Source organism: Pongo pygmaeus, chromosome 2, assembly GCF_028885625.2.
Source record: "Pongo pygmaeus isolate AG05252 chromosome 2, NHGRI_mPonPyg2-v2.0_pri, whole genome shotgun sequence".
Lineage (NCBI taxonomy): Eukaryota > Metazoa > Chordata > Mammalia > Primates > Hominidae > Pongo > Pongo pygmaeus.
Window position 1 is genome coordinate 144970957 of NC_085930.1, and position 25477 is coordinate 144996433.

General features: G+C 41.0%; 1 protein-coding gene across 3 annotated transcripts in view; it reads left to right on the top strand.

Moving 5' to 3' along the window:
• Nucleotides 1-21817, top strand: part of PCCB (propionyl-CoA carboxylase subunit beta) — a 79662-nt gene extending 57845 nt beyond the window's left edge. For all 3 annotated transcript variants that reach the window (XM_054482535.2, XM_054482539.2, XM_063662195.1), the window contains 6 exons: nt 8236-8359; nt 18403-18510; nt 18755-18855; nt 19235-19333; nt 20359-20458; nt 21504-21817. In XM_054482535.2, the coding sequence (XP_054338510.1) occupies nt 8236-8359; nt 18403-18510; nt 18755-18855; nt 19235-19333; nt 20359-20458; nt 21504-21625 (654 nt within the window). In that variant the 3' untranslated portion in view covers nt 21626-21817. The remainder of the gene's footprint in view (nt 1-8235; nt 8360-18402; nt 18511-18754; nt 18856-19234; nt 19334-20358; nt 20459-21503) is intronic.
• The last annotated feature ends 3660 nt before the right edge of the window (nt 21818-25477 follow it).

Genomic DNA, 25477 nt, shown 5'->3' on the forward strand with positions numbered 1-25477 from the left:
ACATCATTAAATCCCATAGAGCAAAAAATACTGTGAAACAACATTGCTTAAAATTAGAAACTTTTGTAGCAACTAAAACAAAAGCAGCCTCCAGCCGGGAAATAAATCTTCTAGTAAACAATTCTTGGATGAAAGGGGAAAATAGAAACCAAATGACAGAATTCTAAAAGAAAAAAAGACAAAACACTATGTGTCAAAACCTATAGAATATGTTTAAAACAATGAACAGATGAAAATTTATTTCCTGAAACAGTAAAAATGAGAGAAGGAAAATAAACATGCCAGGTGCGGTGGCTCACACATGTAATCCCAGCACTCTGGGAGGCTGAGGCGGGTGGATTGCTTGAGCTCAGGAGTTCGAGACCAGCCTGGGCAACACGGTGAAACCCCATCTCTACTAAAATACAAAAAATTAGCTAGGCATGGCAGCGTATGCCTGTAATCCCAGGTACTCAGGAGGCTGAGACAGGAGAATCACTTGAACCTGGGAGGCAGAGGTTGCAGTGAGTGGAGATTGTGCCACTGCACTCCAGCCTGGGCGACAGAGCAAGACTCCATCTCAAAAAAAAAAGAAAAAGAAAAAGAAACAGATTCCCAACTGGAAAAGCCAGGGAAAAAAACCATGTAAAATATTTCAGAATAAATCCAAGAAATAATTTAATAAGGATAAATGCAGAAATTTATGATGGAAATAGAAGAATAGCTGCAATTAGTAAACAGTGGCTAATTTCAAAAAACAGACAGTAAAAGCAGAAGTATGAAGTGAAAAAGGGAATAATAATTGAAAAAGAAGAAACTTAAGAATCGTTAAGAGGCCAGGTGTGGTGGCTTATGCCTGTAATCCCAGCACTTCGGGAGGCTGAGGTGGGAGGATTGCTTGAAGTCGGGTTGAAGACCAACCTGGGCAACATAGTGAGTCCGTGTCTCTACAAAAATTTTTAAAGTTAACTGGGTGTGGTGGCATGCACCTATAGTCCCAGCTACTTGAGAGGCTTCAGTGTAGGAGAATTGCTAGAATACAGGAGTTCAAGGCTGTAGTGAGCTGTGATTGTACCATCATACTCCAGCCTGGGCAACATAGTGAGACCCTGTCTCAAAAAAAAAAAAAAATTATAAGAGACAAGATACATTGGAAAATTTGTTTGGAAAACACAGTTTAACAGAAATTGATCCCATCAGAGGTAGGAAGCTTAAATGAACTACCAAATTCCATCGAAGGAATTACTTCACCAAAAAGCACCAGGAGCTGGATTCAGTGGCTCATGCCTATAATCCCAACATTTTGGGATGCTAAAACGGGAGGATTGTTTGAGCCCAGGAGTTTGAGACCAGCCTGGGCAACATGACGAAACTCTGTCTCTACAAAAAATAAATTAGGGCCAGGCAAGGTGGCTCACACCTGTAATCCCAGCACTTTGGGAGGCCGAGGCGGGTGGATCACCTGAGGTCGGGAGTTCGAGACCAGCCTAACATGGAGAAACCTCGTCTTTACTAAAAATACAAAATTAGCCAGGTGTGGTGGCACATGCCTGTAATCCCAGCTACTCGGGAGGCTAAGGCGGGAGAATTGCTTGAACCCGGGAGGCGGAGGTTGTGGTGAGCCAAGATCATGCCATTGCACTCCAGCCTGCGCAACAAGAGTGAAACTCCATCTAAAAAAAAAAAAAAAAAGCCAGGCATGGTGGTATGCACCTGTAGTCCCACCTACTGGGGAGTCCGAGGTGGGAGTTCGCTTGAGCCCAGGAAGTTGAGGGAGCAGTTAACCATGTTTGTGCCACGGCACTCTACCCTGGGTGACAGAGCAAGACTCTATCTCAAACAAACACCAGGCCCAAATAGTTTCATGTGGAATTTCTGATACCTTTAAAGGCCAAATAGTCCTAGTGCCACATAAATTCTTCCAGAGCATAGAAAGCAAACAAAACACACAAGAACCTTCTATACTTTTTTTAAAGAAGTATGATATCAATACCTGAACCTGATAAAGGTAGTACTTAAGATTTCAGTTTCATATTGCTTATTTCTTTAAAATTATATCTGTGGCCTACTGGGATATTCTAGGAATGCAAGATTGGTTCTAGGAAACTCAATAATATGCGGTATTAACACGTATAGGGGAGAAAAATCACAATTATTTATATAGACGCTGAAGAAAACCTTTAAGAAACATCAATACCTATTCCTGATAGACTTCATAAAATAGGAATTGATTAATACTTTCTTAATGTGATAAAATTTGGTGTAGACCTTTTCAAAAGCCTGCATCTCACCTAATAAAGACTAGCTTCTACTAGGATTAGGAACAAGTATAGGATGCCCATTATTTCCATTATTATTTAACATTGTTCTGGAAATATTAACCAATACAGTTATCCAAGAAGAGGACCAATTAGAGACAAAAGCCTTGGGAGAGATGTCAAGCTGTAACGCAGGTGATGTAGTATTATAGTATTCAAAAAAACTCTAGAGAATGCATTATTATACTAAAACAATACTTGAGGAACAGGATACAAAATTAACATATAGAAATCTTCATATACACAAGCAGTAACCAATTATGGTAGAGTAAACGCCTCTTTTACATAGCAACAAGAAGATAAAATATTTAGTAATAATTTTAACAGGAAATGTACAGAAGCTATTGTAGAGCAAATTTATTTTTTTAGACAGGGTTTCACTCTGTCACCCAGGATGAAGTGCAGTGACCCAGTCACAACTCACTGCAGCTTCAACTTCCTGGTCAAGCAATCCTCCCACATTGCCAGGACTGCAGGCATGCATCACCACACCCACCTGATTTAGTATTTATTTATTTATTTTTTTTGGTAGGAAGAAGTCCTGCTATGTTGCCCAGGCTGGTCTCGAACTCTTGGGCTCAAGCGATCCTTCTGCCTTGGACTTCCAAAGTGCTGGGATTTTAGGTGTGAGCCCCCAAGCCCAGCCCAGGGTGATCTTAAAAACACTTTTGAAAATCAAAAGTAGGCCAGGCATGGTGGCTCACACCTGTAATCCCAGCACTTTAGGAAGCTGAGGAGGGAAGATCCCTTGAGCCCGGGAGTTTGAGACCATCCTGAGCAACATAGTGAGAAACAAAACATAAAAGTAGACTTGAACAAGTGGAAAGACATTTCTTGTTCCTGGGGTTAATGTTATGAACAAATTGGTGATTCTTAAGTTGTTCTATAAATTTAAGGCAATCCCAATAAACAGTTTTTAAAAACTGGAACTAGATAAGTTTATACAAAAGTGCACATGGACAAATAAAAGTGCAAGAATACCTAAGAATATACTGCAAAAGAAAAGCTGTAAGTGGGGACTAGCCATGTTTTATATTACAGCATCCTATAGTTAAAACTGTGGTACAGGCACATAAATAGACCAGTGGAATAGAATAAAAGAGCCAGAAATAGACTCAAGTACATACAGGATTTTAGTACAGTCACGCGTTGCATAACAACGGGGATATGTTCTGAGAAATGCATCATTAGGCAATTTCTTTGTGCAACCATCATAGAATGTACTTCCACAAACCTAGATGGTATAGCCTATTACACACCTAGGATCTGTGGTATAGTCTATTGCTCTTAGGCTGCAAACCTGTACAGCACGTTACTGTACCAAACACTGTATGCAATTGTAACACAATGGTAAGTATGTATCTAAACATAAAAAGGGTACAGTAAAAATAGGGTATTACAATAGGACCACCTTCCTATAGGCAGTCCGTCATTGACCAGAACCTCATTGTGCAGTGCCCAACTGTATATGATAATGATATTTTATTAAATCTCAGGGGCAAAAATTAGCTTTTAATAAATGATGCTGGGGCAACTGACTAGCCATTTAGGAAAATATAAAATTAGATTCATACTTTACACCATGTACAAAAATAAACTACAAATGGGTCAGAGAACTAAATCTGTGAATCCATACAAGCACTTAAAGAAAACACAGATGAATTCCTCTGAAACCTTAGGGGAAGGTTTAGAAATGCTTTTGAACTGTAACTCAGGAACTAGTTTCAGTGAAAGATAGACAAAGCTGACTGTGAAAATTTTAAAATCCCACTCTTCATAGCAAAAAACTATAAACAAAATCAAAAGACAAACAATATGCTAGAAGAAACTCTTTGCAGCATGTATCCCAGAGTACAAATATTCTTAATAAAGAGCTCTTACGCTGAGGGATTAACAACCAAAATTGATAGAAAAGTGGGCCAAAAACCACGGATTGATAGCTCACAAAAAAGATATAAAATGGATCTTAAACATGTCAAAAGATTTTCAACTTCATACATAATGCTAGAAATACAAATTCAAATTACACTGAGTATTTTCTCATATGTCAGATTGGCTAAAAATAAAAACCCTGAAAACACTTTCCATTGGAAAGTCAGTGGAGAAGCAGACACTCTTGTGCATTGCTGGTAGGGGACTCTGGTATTATCCAGGACCAAATTAGCATTTGCCCTTTAACTCAGCAATCCCATTCCTAGCAATTTACCCTGAAGATACACTTCCCACTGTACAAAATTATAGATGTACGAGGTTACTACCATTACATTGTCATTTGTATTTGCGAGATACTCTAAATAACCTAAATGTAAATTTTAAAATAACGTAAGCCATGTGTAGATTGGTTGAATAAACTTTGGTACATCACACAGGACAGTACTATGCAGAAGTGAAAAAGAATGACGATCTCTATGAACTGATAGGAAGTGATTCCCAGGACATATTAAGTGAAAAAATTCTAAATGCAAGAGTGTCTGTACTGTTACTTTCCATGTAAGATAGAAGGGTAAATTAAAAGATAGAAATGCAAACACACACATAATACATCAGAAAATAATGAGATTAATAACAGGGTAGTAGGTGGGACTAGGGTGGAAGGGATGGGAAAGGAACACTTTTAAACTGTATTAGTATTTTACATATTAAAAAATAAAATCAAGACTGGGGAAAACCTTTAAAATGAAATACAAACATGAACCTGTTTTAAATGAGTGACTTTTGAACCTATATTTTGACTATATACCTTTAATCTAAAGGCTGAAATAGCTGTAAAAAAATTCTAGCTAGTCTGTTTTTTGTAGCTGTCTAAGTTAGCAGTTCTGAAACCATTTTCTCTGTATTTGAGGATCGAATAAATAAGTACATTTTGAGGGTAGTGGCAGCCAGATTCTGCTATTGGAGAAGGGAATTGTGAATATGGCAAGAGAAAAAAATCTAGAATATGGCAAGAGAAAAAAATGCAATCCTAGTTGCATTGGAGTAGGATTAGAATTACCAGCATGAACTCATGGTTTTTCATATAGCTGGACTTTGGACGTTTTAGAGTCACACACACACACATCCCTAAAAGGAACCCAGGCCTTTTGGAGAAATGGCTGATTGTAGGGCTGGGGCAGGAAAGAAACCAAGATGAACCAGAAAGTAAGATAATTCCAAAATGTAAGGTAGTGCTCAAAGAATGATGGGGACACTTTAGAAGGACACAGGAACCAGCATGAAGGAACTTTGGTAAATATAGGATAATATGAACATAAAATGATGGTGAAAGATTATAATCCATAGAATAAAACAATCCATAAGTTCATACTGATACCTATAAGTAAATGGGAAAGGCAAAGATCTTTCTTGCAGTAGATGTCAGCTAATAAATGGAGAAGAAAAGTGGAATTGGAAAACTCACCATTTGGGCTGGGTGTGGTGGTTCACACTTGTAAGGAGGGCGGATTGCTCGAGCTCCAGAGTTTGAGACAAGCCCGGCCAACATGGTGAAACCCTGTCTCTACTAAAAATACAAAAATTAACCAGGTATGGTGGGCATGAACCTGTGGTCCCAGCTGCTTGGGAGGCTAAGGTGGGAAGATCGCTTGAGCCTGGGAGGTGGAGGTTGCATCGAGCTGAGGTTGCTCCACTGCACTCCCACCTAGGTGGCAGAGTAAGACCCTGTCTCGAAAAACAAAAACAAAAAATAAACAAAAAAAAACCTCACCATTTGGCAGCTATCATGACAGTAATGAGTCAGGCAAGAATCATGGCTGTTTGATGGCTGCTAGGATGCTAAACTTAGTGGATGAAGAACTAGATTAATGATTAAAGTTTGAAGAACAGGATTTTATGTAGTCTCAAAGTATTTCCTCACAAAATTCTTATTAAATTGGAGAAATAGTAACTTTATAAGGAAACCTGCAGATATCACCATCATTAATGGAAACATCAGCACCTTGTGTCACTTGATGAGAATGCTCCTTCTGTGGTACTCCTGTGGAAAGGCTTAGCTCAAAATTAAACATGAAGAAATACCAAAGGAAGCCAAATAGAAGGCATGCTTTACAAATTAACCAGTCTGTTGTCTTCAAAGATGTCATGATTATGAAAGACAAAGATGGAGGGGGAAAGTTAAAGGAGCCTAAAGAGACATGACCACTAAAAGCACCAGGTGATCCTGGCCCAGGTTCTGGACCAGAATTTTGTTGCTTGTGCTGCTATAAAGGATACTATTGGAACAATTGGCAAACTTGAATAATGTCATATAATAAGAAATAGCAGCCGGGCGCGGTGGCTCATGCCTGTAATCCCAGCACTTTGGGAGGCCGAGGTGGGCGGATCACGAGGTCAAGAGATCGAGACCATTCTGACCAACATGGTGAAACCATCTATAAAATACAAAAAAATTAGCTGGGCATGGTGGTGCGTGCCTGTAGTCCCAGCTACTCGGGAGGCTGAGTCAGGAGAATTGCTTGAACCCAGGGGGCGGAGATTGCAGTGAGCCGAGATTGCGCCACTGCACTCCATCCTGGGCAGCTAAGCGAGACTCCATCTCAAACAAACAAAAGAAAATAGTGAATTGGGCACAGTGGCTCATGCCTGTAATCTCAGCACTTGGGGAGGCTGAGGCAGGTGGATTACTTGAGTCCAAGAATTTGAGACCAGCCTGCACAACATAGCAAGACCCTGTCTCTACAAAAAATACAAATTTTTTTTTTTGGTGGCATATACCTGTAGTCCTAGCTACTTGGGAGGCTGAGGTGAGAGGATTGCTTGAGCCCTGGAGGTCAAGGCTGCAGTGAGCTGTGATCATGCTTCTGCACTCCAGCCTGGGTCACAGAGCAAGACCTGTCTCAAAAAAAAAAAAGAGTATTGTGGTAATGTTTATTTCCTGATTTTGATAATATCACTGTAGTTATAAGAAAGAATGTTCTTGTGTGTTTATATATATATAAAAGAGCGATGGTCGGGCACAGAGGCTCACGCCTGTAATCACAGCACTTTGGCGGCCAAGGTGGGAGGATTGGATTGCTCAAGGCCAGGAATTGGAGACCAGTCTGGGCAACATAGCGAGATCTCATCTCTACTAAAAATTAAAAAGTTAACTGAGCATGGTGGTGCACAGCTGTGGTCCTAGTTGCTTGGGAGGCCGAGGTGGGAAGATCACTTGAGCCCAGGAGATCGAGGCTGCAGTGAGCCATGATTGCACCACTGCATTCCAGCCTGGGTGACAGAGGGAGACCCTGTCTCAAAAAAAGAAAAAAAAAAGCAAAATAGTTTGTAGTAAAATAATAAATGAAGAATCGGGGTGAAGAGTATATGTACTGTTCTTGAATTTTTTATTTATTTTTTGAGATAGAGTCTCCCTCTGTTGCCCAGGCTAGAGTGCAGTGGCATAATCTTGGCTCACTGCAGCCTCTGCCTTCCAGTTTAAGTGATTCTCCTGCTTCAGCCTCCTGAGTAGCTGGGATTACAGGTGCCTGCCACCACACCAGGCTAATTTTTTGTATTTTTAGTAGAGATGGGTTTTTGCTACATTGGCCAGGCTGGTCTTGAACTCCTGGCCTCAGGTGATCCACCTGCCTCGACCTCCCAAAGTGCTAAGATTATAGGAGTGAGCCACTGGGCCCAGCCTGACATTTTTATTTAGGTTGGAAATAATTTCAAAGTGAAAAGGTAAAGTTGTCACAAAAATTCCACATCCAAATAGGACTTTTAAAACAAACTTCATTGGTGTGTCCATCTTAGCAGCAGTTGAGGTTTTCCACACCATTTCTCCCCAGCAGGGAGGAGGTGCTGCCTCTGCCTGTTGTCCTGCTTCCTTGGAGAACCTGTGATAGAGCTGGAGCTGTCTACCTCTACCTCCGTAATTCTGTAATAGAAATGTCATTCTGTAGTGTCATTACATCTTATACTTGTCTTTATCATTTTGAGCTCAGAAGTACATTTATTCCTGCAGGTTGTTGATGAGCGTGAATTTTTTGAGATCATGCCCAATTATGCCAAGAACATCGTTGTTGGTTTTGCAAGAATGAATGGGAGGACTGTTGGAATTGTTGGCAACCAACCTAAGGTGGCCTCAGGTAGGATGGAGCTCTTATAAGCCTTGGTTGTGGGGTTGGAGGCCAGGGAAGCCTGGATCCATGGTATCCTTTCTGTCTTTTGCCTGTTCTTCAGACATGGCCTTCCGTGACCAGAGGAAAAAATCTAAATGGTTGTTATAAAAGCTACTTTTTTTTTTTTTTTTTTTTTTTTTAGACAGGGTCTTACTGTTGTCCAGGCTGGAGTGCAGTGGTGTGATCTCAGCTCACTGGAACCTCTGCCTCCCAGGGTCAAGCAGTCCTTCCACCTCGGCCTCCCGAGTAGCTGGGACTACAGGCACATACCACCATACCTGGCTAATTTTCTTTTTTTGTATTTTTGGTAGAGATGGGGTTTTGCCATGTTGCCTGTGCTGGTTTCGAACTCCTGAGCTCAAGTGATCCGCCCACCTCAGCCTCCGAAAGCGCTGGGATTACAGGCATGAGCCACCACACCTGGCCTATAAAAGCTACTTTTAATATCTCAAAATGCTCCTTTCATACTCCTTTTCAAAGGTTTATAGGAAACTTACATTCTTAGTGTATAAGATTTTTAATTTTTTAGGGGTCAGTTTTCTGTTCCCCCCTACCCCTAGTTAAATATATGACTCACTCACTAATCATGAGCTCCATGAGGGCAGGGGTGGTGATGTCTTATTCACAGTAGTATCTCCAGTGCCTTCAACAGTGCCAGGTACATAGATGGTACGTGACAAGTTAATGGCATCTTACCATGTCTGTGCCCCACAGCTTTCTGGTGATATGGCCAGACCTGATTCGCAGCCAAGTGAGGGAGAGTCTTCCATGGCTATGCTCTGGGAGGGATTGGTAGTGCTGGGGCTGGGGACTGTGAATACCACTTCTCTCCTCAATATTTTTCCTCTTAGATTTGTTTTGTGTCCTTGTTTAGGAAGAATCTGCCTTTCTTCATGACCTAACCTCATCTTATTTCTGCAATGGAAATTTTTTATTGTCTTAGAAAACTGTTTTGGCTGGGCGCGGTGACTCACGCCTGTAATCCCAGCACTTTGGGAGGCCAAGGCAGGTGGATCACGAGGTCTGGAGTTAGAGACCATCCTAGCCAACATGGTGAAACCCTGTCTCTACTAAAAATACAAAAAATGAGCTGGGCGTGGTGGCACGTGCCTGTAGTCCCAGCTACTTGGGAGGCTGAGGCAGGAGAATCGCTTGAGCCGGGGAGGCGGAGGTTGTTACAGTGAGCCGGGGATTGCGTCACTGCCCAGGAGGCGGAAGTTACAGTGAGCCGAGATCACGCCACTGTGTGACAGAGTGACACTGTCCCCACCTCCCCCCAAAAAAAATTTTGTCATGGTAAAATATATATAACAAAATATGTCTGTTTGGCCCATTTAAAGTAGTGCAGCCGCAGCGATTACATTCAAAGTATATGCAACCGTCACCACTGTTTCCAAACATTTTCATCACCTCAGAGACTGTGAACCTGTTAAACAATAACTCACTATTTATCTCAGCCTCCAGCCTTTGCTATTCTAAATCTACTTTCTCTCTCTATGAATTTGCCTATTTTATTTATTTCATATAAATAGAATCATACAGTGTTTGTCCTTTTATATCAGACTTATTTCACTTAGCATAATCAGGCTTATTTCATTTAGCAAGATTCATCCATATTGTAGCATATGTTAGAACTTCATTTATTTTTATGGCTGAATAATATTATGTTGCATGTATATACCACATTTTGATTGATTGTCCATTTGTCAGTGGACACCTGGGTTATTTCCACCTTTGGGTTACTGTGAATAATGCTGGAATAAACATTGATATATAAGTATCTGTTTGAACCTCAGTTTTCACTTTTTCTGGGTATATACCTAGAAGCAAAATAACTGGGTTATGTGGTAATTCTAGGTTTAACTTTTTGGGGAAACACCATACTGTTTTCTACAGTGTCTGTACTATTTTACATTCCCACCAGCAATGTGCAAGGGTTCCAGTTTTTCCACATCCTTGCTAACACTTATTAATTTTTAAAAATAGTAATCCTAGTGGATGCGAAGTGAATGGAATTGTGTTTTTGATTTGCATTTCTCATCAACATTAGTCTTGGTGAGCATTCTTTCACGTGCTTATTGGCCATTTGTATATCTTCTTTGGAAAAATGTCTATTCAAGTCCTTTTCCATTTTTTAATTTTGTGTGTTTTTTGTTGTTGAGTTGGAGTTCCTTGTATATTCTGTATATTAAACTCTTACATTTGACTTACAAGTATTTTCTTCCGTTCTATAGGTTGTCCTTGCACTCTTTTGATCATGTCTTTTGATATACACTTTTTTTTTTTTTTTCTTTTTGAGATGGAGTCTTGCGCTCTCTCGCTCTGTCTCCAGCCCAGGCTGGAGAGCAATGGTACAATCTCAGCTTATTGCAATCTCTGCGCCCTGAGTTTCAAGCCATTCTCTCACCGCAGCCTCCCAAATAGTTGGGATTACAGGCATGTGCCACCATGCTGGGCTAATTTTTCTATTTTTAGTAGAGACGGGGTTTCGCTGTGTTGGCCAGGCTGGTCTCGAACTCCTGACTTAAGTGATCTGCCCACCTTGGCCTCCCAAAGTGCTGGGATTACAGGTGTGAACCACTGCACCTGGCTGAAAAATTTTTAGTTTTGATTAAATCTGATTTCTGTATTTTTTCTTCTGTTGCATGTGCTTTTGTTGTCATATATAAGAATTTAAATTCAAGGTTGTGAAGGTATGTTCCTGTTGTTTTTTTCCTGAGAGTATTATGGTTTCAGCCCTTACATTTAGCTTTTAATTTTGAGTTAATTTTATATATATGAGATAGGAGTGCAACTTCATTCTTTTGCATGTGGAAATCCAGTTATTCCAGCACCATTTGTTGAAGAGATTATTCTTTCCTCGTTGAACAGGTGTGGCATGCTTGTGGGAAATCAACAGGCTATGGGTATATGAATTTGTTTCTGTATTCTTAACACTATTCTTTTGGTCTGTATGTCTATCCATATTCCAGTGTCACACTATTTTGATTACTGTAGCTTTGTATATGTTTCAAAATTGGGAAGTGTGTCTTCCAACTTTGTTGTTGTTCTTAGGATTGTTTTAGGCATTTGGGGCCCTTTTAAATTCCATATGAATTTTGGTAGTGACTTTCCCATTTCTGCAAAAAAGGCTGTTGGAATTTTGATAGGGATTGTGTTGAATCAGTAGATCGTACTCGGAGTAGTATTGACACCTTAACAATATTGTCTTTCAATCCATGAACATGGAATGTCTTTCCATTTTTCTTTTTTTTATTTCTTCCAGCTGTGTTTTGTAGTTTTCAGAGTCCAAGCCTATCACCTCTTTGGTTAAATTTATTTCTAAATGTTTTATTCTTCTAGATGTCATGTACATGGAATTGCTTTCTCAATTTCTTTTTCGGATTGTTCATTGCTGCTGTATAGAAGCACAACTACAAAACTGATTTTTGTTGATCTTATAACTTGCAACTTTGCTGGGTTTATTAGCTTTGTTAGCTTTTGTTTCAAAATTTATATTTACATTTTGTTTGATTGTTCGTCTGTGGACATGGGGTATTTCCACCTTTTAGTTGTGAATAATGCTGCTGAATATTGTGAATATTTTGAACATTGATGAATTTGTTCATTAGCCTTCTTGTGGATTTGCTGGGATTTTCTATATATAGGATCATGTTTTCTGCAAATAGAGATAGTTTTGCTTCTTCCTTTCCAATTTGGATGCCTTTTATTTTTCTTGTCTAATTGCTTTGGCAAGAATTTCTTGTATATTGTTGAATTGCAGTGGTGAAAGTGGGCATGGTTGTCTTGTTCCTCATGTTAAGGGAGGAAATCCTAATCTTTCATTATTGTATGATGTTAGCTGTGGGTTTTTCATGAATATCCTTTATAATATGGAGGAAGTTTCCATCTATTCATGATTTTCTTTGTTTTATCATGAAAGGATGTTGGATTTTGTCAAATGCCTTTTTTGTGTCAATTGAGATGATCATGTGGTTTTTGTCCTTCCTTTTGTTAACATGGTGTATTATGTTGATTTTCTTATGTTGAACTGCCTTTGCATTCCTGGAATAAATCCCCCTGGATCACAGTGTATAACCTCTTTAAACAAATAGACTTATAGAACGGTTATAGTTTTGCAGCAAAATTGAATGGAAAGTACATAGAATTCCTGTACACCTTCTGCTCCCACATGCACACATGCACAGCCTCCATATGTCCAAAATCCTGCACAAGAGCAGTATATTTGAGGTTAATGGTTGTATTAATCTGTTGTCACACTGCTATAAAGACACCACCCAAGCCTGGGTATTCTATAAAGGAAAGAGGTTTAATTGACTCACAGTTCCATATGGCTGGGGAGGTGTCAGGAAACTTACAATCATGGTGGAAGGCAAAGTGGAAGCAGACTTTCTTCATATGGCAGCAGGAGAGAGAAGTGCAGGCAGGGGAAATGCCAGATGTTTATAAAACCATCAGATCTCGTGAGAACTCACTATCACGAGAACAGCATGAGGAAAACCACCCCCATGATCCAATCACCTCCCTCCCTTGACACATGGTCCCTCCCTCAACACATGGGGATTACAGGTTCCTCTCTCAACACATGGGGATTACAATTTGAGATGAGATTTGGGTGGGCACACAGAGCTATCCCATACCAATAGTATTTTGTTTTAAATTTTAAATTCTACTTGTTTATTGCCAATATATAGGAAAGTAATTGATTTTTATATATTAGCCTTTTATCCTGCAACCTTGCTATATTATTAGTTCCAGCAGTTATTTTTCGGTCACTTCTTTCAGATTTTCTGTAGGGACAATTTTGTCATCTGTGAACAAAGACAGTTTGATTTCTTCCTTCTCAATGTGTATACATTTTATTTTCTTGTCTTCCTGCATTAGCCAGGATTTCCAGTATAATATTGAAAGATAGTGGTGAGGGGACATTTGATCTTAGCAGGAAAACTTCTAGTTTCTTACAAGTAAGTGTGATGTTGGTTGTAGGTTTTTCATAGATGTTCTTTATAAAGTTGAAGAAGTTCCCCTCTATACCTAGTTTATTGAGAGTTTTTGTCATGAATGTGTTTTGGATTTTGTTACATGCTTTTTTTGTATTCATATGATCATGTGATTTTTCTTCTTTAGACTGTTGATATAATAGATGACATTAATTGATTTTTGACTGTTGAACTAAACTCACATACCTGAGATAAATCCCACCTGGTTTTGATGTATAATTCTTTTTATGCATTATTGGATTTGATCTGCTAATATTTTGTTGAGGATTTTTTCATATATGTTTATGAGCAATATTGAGATATAGTTTTCTTGCAATGTCTTTGTCTGGTTTTGGTATTGGAGTGATGCTGGACTCATAGAATGAGTTAGAAAGTATTCTTTCTGCTTCTGTCTTCTGGAAAAGATTGTAGATAACCGGTATTAATATCTTCCTTAAATGTATGGTAGAGTTCACTAGTTGAAACCTAGGCTTTATTTGCTTTTTAAATTATGTAGGAAATAAAAAGTGGAGTTAGAAACCAAAATACTCAAATCATGGTTTTTATATTTGCCCATGTAGTCATCTTTACTTGAGATATTTATTTCCTAATGTAGCTTTGTGATACTGTCTAGTGTTCTTTTCTTTTAACCTGAAGGGCTTCGTTTAGCATTTTTCTGTGGAGTAGGCTGGTTGGTACTGAGGCCTCAGCTTTTGTTTATCTGAAAATGTCTTAATTCTTAAATTTTCTCTCATTTTTGAAGGACAGTTTGCCAGATATAGAATTCTTGATTGACACTTTTATTCTTTTAGCATTTTAAATATGTTACCCTGCTGTCTCTGGCTTTCAGAGTTTCTGCTGAGAAATCACTGGATAATCTTAATGAGGATTTCTTGTAAATGATGAGTTTTGTGTTTTTTTGTGCTGCTTTTAAGATTCTCTTTTGTCTTTCAGTAATTTGACTATAATATGTCTCAGTGTGGGTCTCTGAATGTATTCTTCTTAGAGTTAGTTGAGTTTCTTACATTTCTAGTTTCACATCTTGCATCAAACTTGGGAAGTTTTCGGACATTATTTCATCAGATTATCTCCTTGCCACTTTCTCTCAGTCTTCTCCTGGTGCTCTTATCCTGTGTATGTTGGGTCACATGTTGGTGTCCCACAGGTCCCTTAGGTTCTGCTCATTTAGGTTCTGCTCATTTAATTTTTTTATTTTCTCCTCAGAGTAATTTCAATTGTTTTATCTTCATATTTTCTGATCTTTCTTCTGCCTGCTCAAATTTCCTATTGAATCCTTGTAATGAATTTTTCATTTCATTTATTGTACTTTTCAGCTCCAGAATTTTTCATTATTTTTCTGATTTCCTTTAGTTCTTTGTCCATGTTTTCCTTTACCTCTTTGAATATATTTAAGACTAGTAGTGTTTTGGCCGGGCATGGTGGCTCCTGCCTGTAGTCCCAGCACTTTGGGAGGCCAAGGTGGGCAGATCACCTGAGGTCAGGAGTTCGAGACCAACCTAGCCAATGTGGTGAAACCCTGTCCCTACTAAAAATACAAAAAATGAGCCGGACGTGGCAGAGGGTGCCTGTAGTCCCAGCTACTTATAAGGCCGAGGCAGGAGAATCACATGAACCTGGGAGGCAGAGGTTGCAGTGAGCTGAGATGGCGCCATTGCACTCCAGCCTGGGTGACAAGAAGCAGAACTCGATCTCAAAAACAAAACAAAAAACCCACTAGTAGTGTTTTATAGTCTTTGTCTAGTAAGTTCAGTGTCTATGCTTACTTAGGGACAGTTTCTTCATTTTACACCTTGTGATTTTTTTCATTGAAAATGGGGTATTTATACATTATAACATAACGCTGGCAGTCAAATTTTCCTCTTTTCCCAAGCTTTGTTTTTTTTTTTTTGATATTTAATGTCATATATGTTTGTCTAGTGTCTTTTTGCAATTACTTTTCCAGAGACTGTGTATTTCTTGTCATTTGTGGTCACTGAAGTCCCTGTTTCTTTTTATTGTTTCTTTCTTTCTTTTGAGACAGGGTCTTGCGCTGTTGCCTGGGCTGGTCTTGAACTCCTGTCCTTAAGAGATTCGCCCAAAGTAGCCTCCCACAGTGTTAGGATTACAGGCGTGAGCCACCATGCCCAGCCTGTTTCTTAACTTGGATATTTGACAGAAATTTTCTTGAACACCAGGAACTAAAACCAAGAAACAACAAACAAGAAAACTCCTGGTCTTGAAATTGTCTCTGTGTTGGGGCTCTCCTTTGATGCTTAGCCAGACTTGAACTAAGGTTTGAGATCAGCTCAAGGTTAAAGTTTAAGGTTTTCCCGGGTCTTTTGTTTTGTAATAGTGTTTTCATTTTCATTCAACTTATTTTCTTATTTCCCCTCTCAGATCTTCTCTGATCGTGTATCTCATCCTAGGCACACATGTGTCTTTCTGAATTCCCCTATTCATGGGTGCTTTTGAATGCACTAATTTCCTAAAGACACTCTCTCGTTTTTTTTTTCTCCCATATCTTAGGTGGTTTCAACAATAATCTTTTGCCCAGACATCTGCAGGTTGTTCCTCTACCTTACCATGATTTAGAGAAATGTTTGCTACATTTCCAGCCTGGATAAGTTCTGAGTTAGGTGAAACAGAGATGTGTTCCTTGTGTCAGTCCTTCAGGCAGCCCACAAACAGGCTAGAGCAGACTTATGCGGAAATTTGTGAATGAGGTCTGCTCTGCTTCCTCCAGAACCAGGGAGGAAATGGGACAAGTGTAATTAAAAAGCCACAAAGCTTTCATACCATTTTCTTTTCTTTTATTTTTTTGAGACAGAGTCTCACTCTGTCACCTAGTCTGGAGTGCAGTGGCATGATCTTGGCTCACTGCAACCTCCTTCTCCCAGGTTCAAGCAATTCTCCTGCCTCAGCCTCTGAGGCAGATGGGATTACAGGCGTGCACCATGCTCAGATAATTTTTGTATTTTTAGTAGAGACAGGGTTTTGCCATGTTGGCCAGGCTGGTCTTGAACTCTTGACCTCAGGTGATCCGCCCACCTTGGCCTCCCAAAGTGATGGGATTACAGGTGTGAGCCACCACGTCTGGCCATTTTTTTTTGTTCTTTTAGAGACAGAGTGTCACCATGTTGCCCAGGCTGGTCTCAAACTCCTGGGCTTAAGCAATCCTCCCACTTTGGCCTCCTGAGTAGCTGGGACTACATTGTCTTTTTATTGTTGATTTCTAGGGCCTGGCTTGTGACTTGCCTATTTATTTCCTTTCCTTTCCTTTTTTTTTTTTTTTTGGAGACAGAGTTTCACTCTTGTTGCCCAGGCCGGAGTGCAATGGCGCGATCTCGGCTCACTGCAACCTCTGCCTCCTGGGTTCAAGTGATTCTTCTGCCTCAGCCTCCTGTGTAGCTGGGATTATAGGCACACGCCACCATGCCCAGCTAATTCTGTATTTTTATATTTTTAGTACAGATGGGGTTTCTTCATGTTGGTCAGGCTGGTCTCGAACTCCTGACCTCAGGTGATCTGCCTGCCTCGGCCTCCCAAAGTGCTGGGATTACAGGCATGAGCCACCACGCCTGGCCTCTTTTTTTTTTTTTTTTTTATTTGAGATGGAGTCTCACTCTGTTGTCTAGAGTGGTGGTGCAATCTTGGCTCACTGCAACCTCTGCCTCCTGGGTTCAAGTGATTCTCCTGCCTCAAGCCTTCCGAGTAGCTGGGAGTACAGGTGCCTGCAACCACGCCTGGCTAATTTTTGTATTTTTTAGTAGAGATGAGGTTTCACCATGTTGGCCAGGCTGGTCTTGAACTCCTGACCTCAAGTGGTCCGCGTGCCCGACCTCCCAAAGTGCTGGGATTACAGGTGTGAGCCACTGTGCTGGGCCATGTTTTTATTCATGAATGGATATTAAATTTTTTCAGGTGTTTTCTCTACGTCTGTTGAGATGTTCATATAGTTTTTTTCCTTTATTTAATAATTTCATTAGTTTTCATATGCTGAAATCAACCTTGAATTCTTGGGATAAACCCCACTTGGACATGATGTATTACTGTTTTTTTTTTTTTTTTTTTTTTTTTTGAGATGGAGTATTGCTCTGTCGCCCAGGCTGGAGTGCAGTGGCATGATTTCGGCTCACTGCAAGCTCTGCCTCCCGGGTTCACACCATTCTCCTGCCTCAGCCTCCTGGGTAGCTGGGACTATAGGTGCCCGCCACCACGCCTGGCTAATTTTTGTATTTTTAGTAGAGACAGGGTTTCACCTTGTCAGCCAGGATGGTCTCAATCTCTTGACCTCGTGATCTGCCCGCCTCGGCCTCCCAAAGTGCTGGGATTACAGGCATGAGCCACCGTGCCCGGCCTGTTTTTGTATGTATTGCTGGACTTGATAATGTGCCTTACTTAAAAAGTAAAAATTTTTCATTTATGTTTTTGGTCTGTATTCTTTTCTGATGATGTCCTTGTCTTGCTTTGGTATGGGGGTAATACTGGTCTCATAGAATTAAGTTGGAAACTCTTCTAGGAGGGGAAATTTACTAGTAATTGAGTTCCTACTTTGTGCTGCTTTATAGATTCCATTTCCTTTACTCCTTAGAACTATGCTAGGAGGCAGTATTGTCCCTACTTTGCAGGTAAGGAACCTTAGGTCAAAAGGCAAAGTAATTTCTCAAGGGCACGTTGCCATCATCAGTGGAGCCAGAATCTGATTGGAAGCTCTGAGGACTAAGACCAGCCCCTGAATGCTGCCTGCCACTGATGGCTCCCTCCGGCAAGGCCGGCTGTGTCTCAGCTGGCGGCAGCCCTTTGGTCTGTAGTGAGTCTAGTTCTGGGCCTCTTTGGCCAGTGACAGACAGGTGGATTCTTCATCTTCCCTGTTTCCTGGAGTTTGAGGGGTCCCTGTTACCATTCTGCAACGAAGAAATGTTGGTGCCTCCACAGAAACCAGCTCTGGATGGCTGCTGAGGACAAATCCCCATTGTGGATAGAACTGGGAATTGCCTGGATACTTAGTATGGATAATTTCTCTCTTTCTAGGATGCTTGGATATTAATTCATCTGTGAAAGGGGCTCGTTTTGTCAGATTCTGTGATGCATTCAATATTCCACTCATCACTTTTGTTGATGTCCCTGGCTTTCTACCTGGTAAGTTTTTGACAGAGTGGGGGCTAGGAGAGTTGCCTTTCTCAGTAAGGCACCCACTTTATTTGGAAATCTTCTTGCAGAACTCCCCGAGGACTTGTGACTTCTCCATGTATTCTGGGTGTCCAGAAGATAGGGCTGTGTAAGGAATGGCCCTCTCCAGAGGTGGGAAAGACCTCACAGCTGAGAGTGGCAGGATAACCATGTGAGGACTTGTGGGTATCTAGTAACTCTTCCTCATGTCTAGGCACAGCACAGGAATACGGGGGCATCATCCGGCATGGCGCCAAGCTTCTCTACGCATTTGCTGAGGCAACTGTACCCAAAGTCACAGTCATCACCAGGAAGGTGAGGACCTCATATTGGAGGCCATGACCCTGCTCACTTTCCTACAGCATAGCCATGGTGGGAGGTCTGGCAGAGTTTTACCAGGGCTGGAAGGAGTACACCTTGCTCATCCTTAAAAAGATCTCCTGATCTGCTGTTGTTCCCAGCCCCGCAGAAATGTCTGTGCTTTTTTAACACAAGGGACTGAAAGCAGCAGTGGGAAAAAGCCAGAAAAGATAATGAGGATTAACTTTGAAAGGTCTTACAGACCGTGGGCCTTCAGGAGCCCAGTAGGGCTATTCTCGTTCTTTGTCCCAGTTTTACCTGGTTTCCTGGGGTCTTTCAGGGACATGATCTGGCTGTCTCAGGCTCTAACATTCAGCATTTGGATCTGTTTTAGGCCTATGGAGGTGCCTATGATGTCATGAGCTCTAAGCACCTTTGTGGTGATACCAACTATGCCTGGCCCACCGCAGAGATTGCAGTCATGGGAGCAAAGGTGAGGGCCTCTTGCTTTTCCCTTTCTGGGTCCAAGGACTCGACTCTACCAGCAAGAGCTCAAGGCGTAGCTGGGAAATGTTGGAGAGAGGCCAGGGCCCCTAGGGTGAGCCAGGACTGAGGCGAATGGGACCTAGACCTTGGCAAGTCTCCCTCCTGGGGCTCCAGAGATAGCTCTGCCTCCTGTCCTATACCCTTTCTTCGGGCCCATGCTGGTGTCCTCATGCCAAGGTGGGTGGGGCGGGTGAAAGGAAAGTGAGAGGGGTCCACAGTGGGTTTTGAAATTGTAAGTAAAGGGGGAAAAGGGTTGAGTCAACTGAACTCACCTTCAGAAGTATTGGACATTCTCCCAACTCCACCTCAGCTTCCAAGGAGGGCCCCAGAGCTACTCTTTTAAGCTCATAAGAAGCTAAACTGTAGGTCTGACCCCAGTGACGCTGGACAAGGTACTTCTATTGCTTGACCTACTCCTCACTCCTTCCCTGCTTTGAAGTAGCTATTGTGGTTGAATCAGATAACTTGCAGGTCCCCTAGAGTTGACTTATAGGTGCTCTGATTTGAAGGCCAATCCTTCTAATTTCCAGTTCAGTCTGGCTGCCTCTGGCCACCAAATTGTATACTCAGGTCTCAGGGTACTGAAAAAGGGGAATAGCGCTTTTAATTCCCCTCGATACAAGACTATGGATTTAATAATGGAAAACAGGGCTAACATCTTTGGCTCAAAGAAGTATGATGAGTGCAAATGGAGATGGTAGAATGGGCTCTGGGGAGAGAAGCTACTGGCTTTTGCCTGACTGCCCCTCATTGGGGCCACAGGGAAGCATCACATCCCATCATGCAGCCCCTTGTGTCATGATGGTCAGCCCCAGGCAGTTCCTCCCTCTATGCTATGGCCTTTGGAGATGGCACTTCCCCCAGTACACTGATTTACCAAGAAATTTGCAACCACACACAGTGATAATGAGTTGAAGGAGATCTGTCCAGGTTGGGACGACCAAAGACATTCATGAACTCCTCTAATCACAGGGCGCTGTGGAGATCATCTTCAAAGGGCATGAGAATGTGGAAGCTGCTCAGGCAGAGTACATCGAGAAGTTTGCCAACCCTTTCCCTGCAGCAGTGCGAGGTAGGGGACTGTGGTGAAGAGGGCAGCTTTGTTTGTTTGGTCACTTGCTCATTCTTTCTCTACAGAAATTGTCACATAACTGCCTTTTTGCCTTTGCAGTCTAATCTGTTGACTGGTGAGGGTTGGGACTGTCCCTGGGCAGTCATCACTTGGACTAAGGACAGTGGGACAGGCTGCTTTGGTAACCACAATTAAAACAGCATTGCCGAAGTGTATTAAATTTCTAGGTGTTGTTCCAGTTGTCTAGGGCTGTGCAGAAATTCACCCTGTAACTCAGCAGCTTAAACCAACCACCATTTCCCCCTCTGCTTATGGTTCTGTGGGGTCCACAATTTGGTCTGGGCCCAGCTGAGTGGTTCTTGTGCTGGTCTTGCCTGAGATCACCCACACAGGCACAGTCATTCTGTGGCTTCACTGGGGCTTGACAGTCCAAAATGGCATCACTTACTTGGTAGTTGCTGTTAGCTAGACTCACTCCTCACGTGGCCTCTCACCCTTGAGGAGGCTAGTCCAGGCTTCCTTACATGGCGTCCCGAGAGTAGCAAGGGGGCAAAGGGAAACTGAGGCCTAGATTTGGAAGTTGCACAGTGTCATTTTTGCCACATTTTATAGGCCAAGGAAACTCACAGGGTTAAGCGAAGGAATACAAATCAACCTCTTGAAGAGAGAAGTGGTAAAGTCACATTGCAGGACTTGTGTACAAGGATGAATTGTTATAGCCATTTTTGAAAACCTAGATGTATTTTCTTTATTTCCTATTGAATTCATTGTGGCAGGATGGAGGCATTGGAGCAAGCAGGGTATAGGGAGGGTGTCAGATTTTCCTTTTCTTGCCAAGTGCTCCTAGGCCAGAAGTTGGGGAGCTGTCAGAACAGGCCAGCTCCTGGGATACAAGGGAGGATTCACAGGGCCTACCATCTCTGTATCAGGTTGGGCACTGCTTATACTGCTGGCCCCAGGGATGGTGCCCAGGCTGAGCAGAAGGTTGAGGGATGGCATCATCTCGGGATGCAGATGATCCACTCCCTTTTCTGTGCTTCACCAGGGTTTGTGGATGACATAATCCAGCCTTCTTCCACACGTGCCCGAATCTGCTGTGACCTGGATGTCTTGGCCAGCAAGAAGGTACAACGTCCTTGGAGAAAACATGCAAATATTCCATTGTAAACAAATCAAAGAAAAACCAAGAACTGAATTACTGTCTGCCCATTCACATCCCGTTCCTGCCTTTTGCAGTCATGAAACCTGGGAATCCAAATACTTGGATAACTTAGAATAACTAAGTTTATTAAATTCTAGAAAGATCTCTTTTGTGCCTTACTATAAAATTATTTACTTTATTAAACATTTTAAGTTGTATTTTTTGAGCATAAATTCAATTTTTTTAGGTGGAAATCTGAAAAATCAATACAACTAGAAAGAAAAATAGTACACAGTGTTATCACCTAGAGCTAATTTTTATTTCACACCTCTGGGTATTGCTCTTTTTCCTTTCAAGAGTTAGTTTTTTAATCCATAGGTGAGAAATATAATAAGCTTTTAAGGCAAAGTATTTCTTAGGCTTAAGTTTCCTTATTTTAAAAATAGGGATAATATGTCCTATCTATCTCCTAATTCCTCCATGAATTGAGGATTAAATGTGATGTTTGCAATTGTGGTATATATGTTTAGCAGTACAGATGCTCAATAAGGCATAGCACCCTATGTTGACTCAGGTTATTTCCAGAAATGTGTTCTTAAAATTAAAAAAAAACTTTTTAATTGCGAAAATTTTCAAGCCGATAGAAATGTAGCAAGAATTGTATTGTATCCACTTCACCTAGATTCTCCAGTTGGTAACATTTTCCTCATTTGCTTTATTTCTTCCATACGTAGATATATCTAATAATATATAATATGCATATAAGATATATTTAATTATATAATTATATTAATATATATTAATATAATATGTAATATATATAATTTATAATATATAATTATAAATGTATAATTATATCTAACATTATAATTATATATTTATATTATGTATTTATACATTATATAATTATATAATTGTATAACATATACAATATAATTATTTAATTGACCCCTTTGAAAGTCAGTTGCAGATTCATGACCCTGTGTTCCCAGAAACTTGTATCTCCTAGGAACAAGTTCCTTTGCCTTACATAGTCTGTCGTTCATGACGTTGACATTTTTGAGGAAAGCTTACTTGCTGGTTATTTGGTAGAGTGTCCTTCAGTTTGGGGTGTCTGTTTCCTGAGGTTTAGATTCAGATAAGACTAACACATATTCCTTTCAGTGCGTCACATTAGTAAGCACATTATGTCAGTTTTTCCTGCTGTTGGTAACTGATTCTGATCACATAGTTAAGGTCGTGGCTGCAAACGTTTTTCCATGGTAGTTACCATTTTCTCTTTGTAACTGATAACTAATTTGTGGGGTATTATTTAATCTTGTCTGTCAATACACTTTCACCTGGGCCAGGCGCAGTGGCTCATGCCTGTAATCCCAGCACTTTGGGAGGCCGAAGCGGGCAGATCACCTTGGGTCAGGAGTTCGAGACCATCCTGGCCAACATGGTGAAACCCCATCTCTACTAAAAATACAAAAATTAGCCGGATGTGGAGGCACACACCCAGCTACTCAGGAGGCTGAGGCAGGAGAATCACTTGAACCTGGGAGGCAGAGGTTGCAGTGAGCCAAGATCACACCACTACACTCCAGCCTGGGTAACAAAGCTAGATTCTGTCTCAAAAAATTAAATAAATAAACTTTCACCCAATAATTTTAGTATTCATTGATGATTTTTGCCTCAATCAATGATTCTGCATTGATTATAAAATTTTGAATTTCTAACTCTCTCATATTTATTCGTTGGAACTCTAGGTAAGGAAGGGAGCTTTCTTTTCTCCTGTTTTTGTTTTCTTAGTATCATTTTGGACTTGATTAATTTAATTTAATTTATTTTTTTGAGAAGGAGTCTCGCTCTGTTGCCAGGCTGGAGTGCGGTGGCGCAATCTTGACTCACTGCAACCTCTGCCTCCTGGGTTCAAGCAATTCTCCTGCCTCAGCCTCCCAAGTAGCTGGGACTACAGGTGTGTGCCACCATGCCCAGCTAATTTTTGTATTTTTAGTAGAGACGGGGTTTCACCATATTGGCCAGGATGGTCTCGATCTCTTGATTTCGTGATCTGCCCGCCTCAGCCTCCCAAAGTGCTGGGATTACAGGTGTGAGCCACTGCACCTTGCCTGGACTTGTTGATTTTTTAAAAATTTAATGTTATTCATTTTGATGCTTAAAATCACCCGATTTGGTTAGTGGGAGCTCCTTCAAGTGGGCTCCCCAGGTCCTTTTAATATATCCCACTGATTTTTTTTAGTATTTCCTTATTTTCTGACAAGATAATGCTCTAGGCTTATCTTATGTTTTCCTTGCTCAGCCCGGGAATCAGCAGTTTCTCCAAGGAGTTTCTTTAATAGGTATGTAGTAGTAGTATATAGTAGTTTCTTACTTTCTTTTAGTAGGTATGTCATGTAGAAGCTAACATTGGCACTAGGTATTCACATTGATACTGGAGTATCATTGCTTTGAGGCATTTCAGCAGATAGAACTAGGAAAATTTATGCAAATAAGTGTGTGTATATATATGTGGGACACATGTATATATGAATACATATTTGTTGTACTTTTAAATCATGAGTTCATACTGAAACTTTTAATCCAACACCATGGGTGCTTCTTTGCTTTCCCCCATTCTGTATTGTGTCTCTTACCACAGCAGTAATAACCCTGGCTCCCATTATTCTCAATATATTTCACTCATTTGCTCAGTGCTACCATAAATACAAGTTTCAGAATCACTATAGCTCTATCAACAATAAACCTTCTAAAGTTCAAGACTTCTTTGTAGTTCATTTTGTCTTTAAACTGAAGATACATGGTTAAGTTACCTGAATTAGTAACTGAGTGGTTATCAATATGAATTAGTCCTTTTTGTTTGTAAACCACTTTAAAGCCTTTCCTCCTACACTGTTGACTTGATTTTACTAAGTTAAAACATTAATAGTTTTACCAGAACTGGAAATTAAGTTTGAGCAGCAGAAGGACCAACCATGGAGTGCTGATCCAAGATGCCCCCCCAACCCCAGGCATCCTCTCTGGTGAAAACCCAGGGCCCTCCCACTACTGATGGCTTTCCCTTGGCTCCAGAGATCTGTAAGCACTGCTTGGACAATGAATCATTATTTCAAGGTCAACTTAATGTGTGACTGTTTATTCTCCACTTTTCCCATTTCAAAAATATTTTCCCCTACCCCCCATTCCCAGTAGCCCTTAAGGGTCATTCTTTTTTTTTTTTTTTTTTTTTCCTTAAAAGCATCTTTCCACTCTCCTTCAGTCACCAATCCTAGTTGGGCTCTGAGGACTTTTGCAGCAGTCTCTTCACTGTTTTCTGTGGCCTCCCACTGAGCTGGAAATCCTGTTCTCAGCTACCATACTAACTCCAGATCCAGATTTTGTTGCATTCCTCTGCTCCAGCGCCACTTCCAGAGCTCCCTGTTCTCCAGAGTCCTTAGCCCACGTAGGTGGTCCTGGACAGTCTGTCCCTCCCTTGCTTGCCTAGTGAGTTTTCTGAGCCCACAGTTCTTGTTTTCGTGATCTCTGCTATGGTCCATACAAGAGTACATACAAGCTCTTTTTTTTCTTTTTGGAGGTAAGAGTCCAAGAAGTGTTTCACCAGGTTGTGCAATCTGGATACCGAGATGGTAGAGGGGCTGTAAGATGGTAGAGGAACCAGCTCAGGAGAGCAGCTGGGCTAGCAGCTTTACGGAAGCCTTGGATGGTGGGGAAACTCCCATACAGAAACCCAGCTGGTCAAAGAAACTCAAAGCCGCAAGACCTTGGAAGCTTTGTCAAGTGGACCAGCCTCCATGGACCACGGAATACCTTGAGAGTAACGACAGTTGAGTGTTCTCTTGGCTGTTGTGTGGGAATGCCTTTCCCAGCTGGTGCCC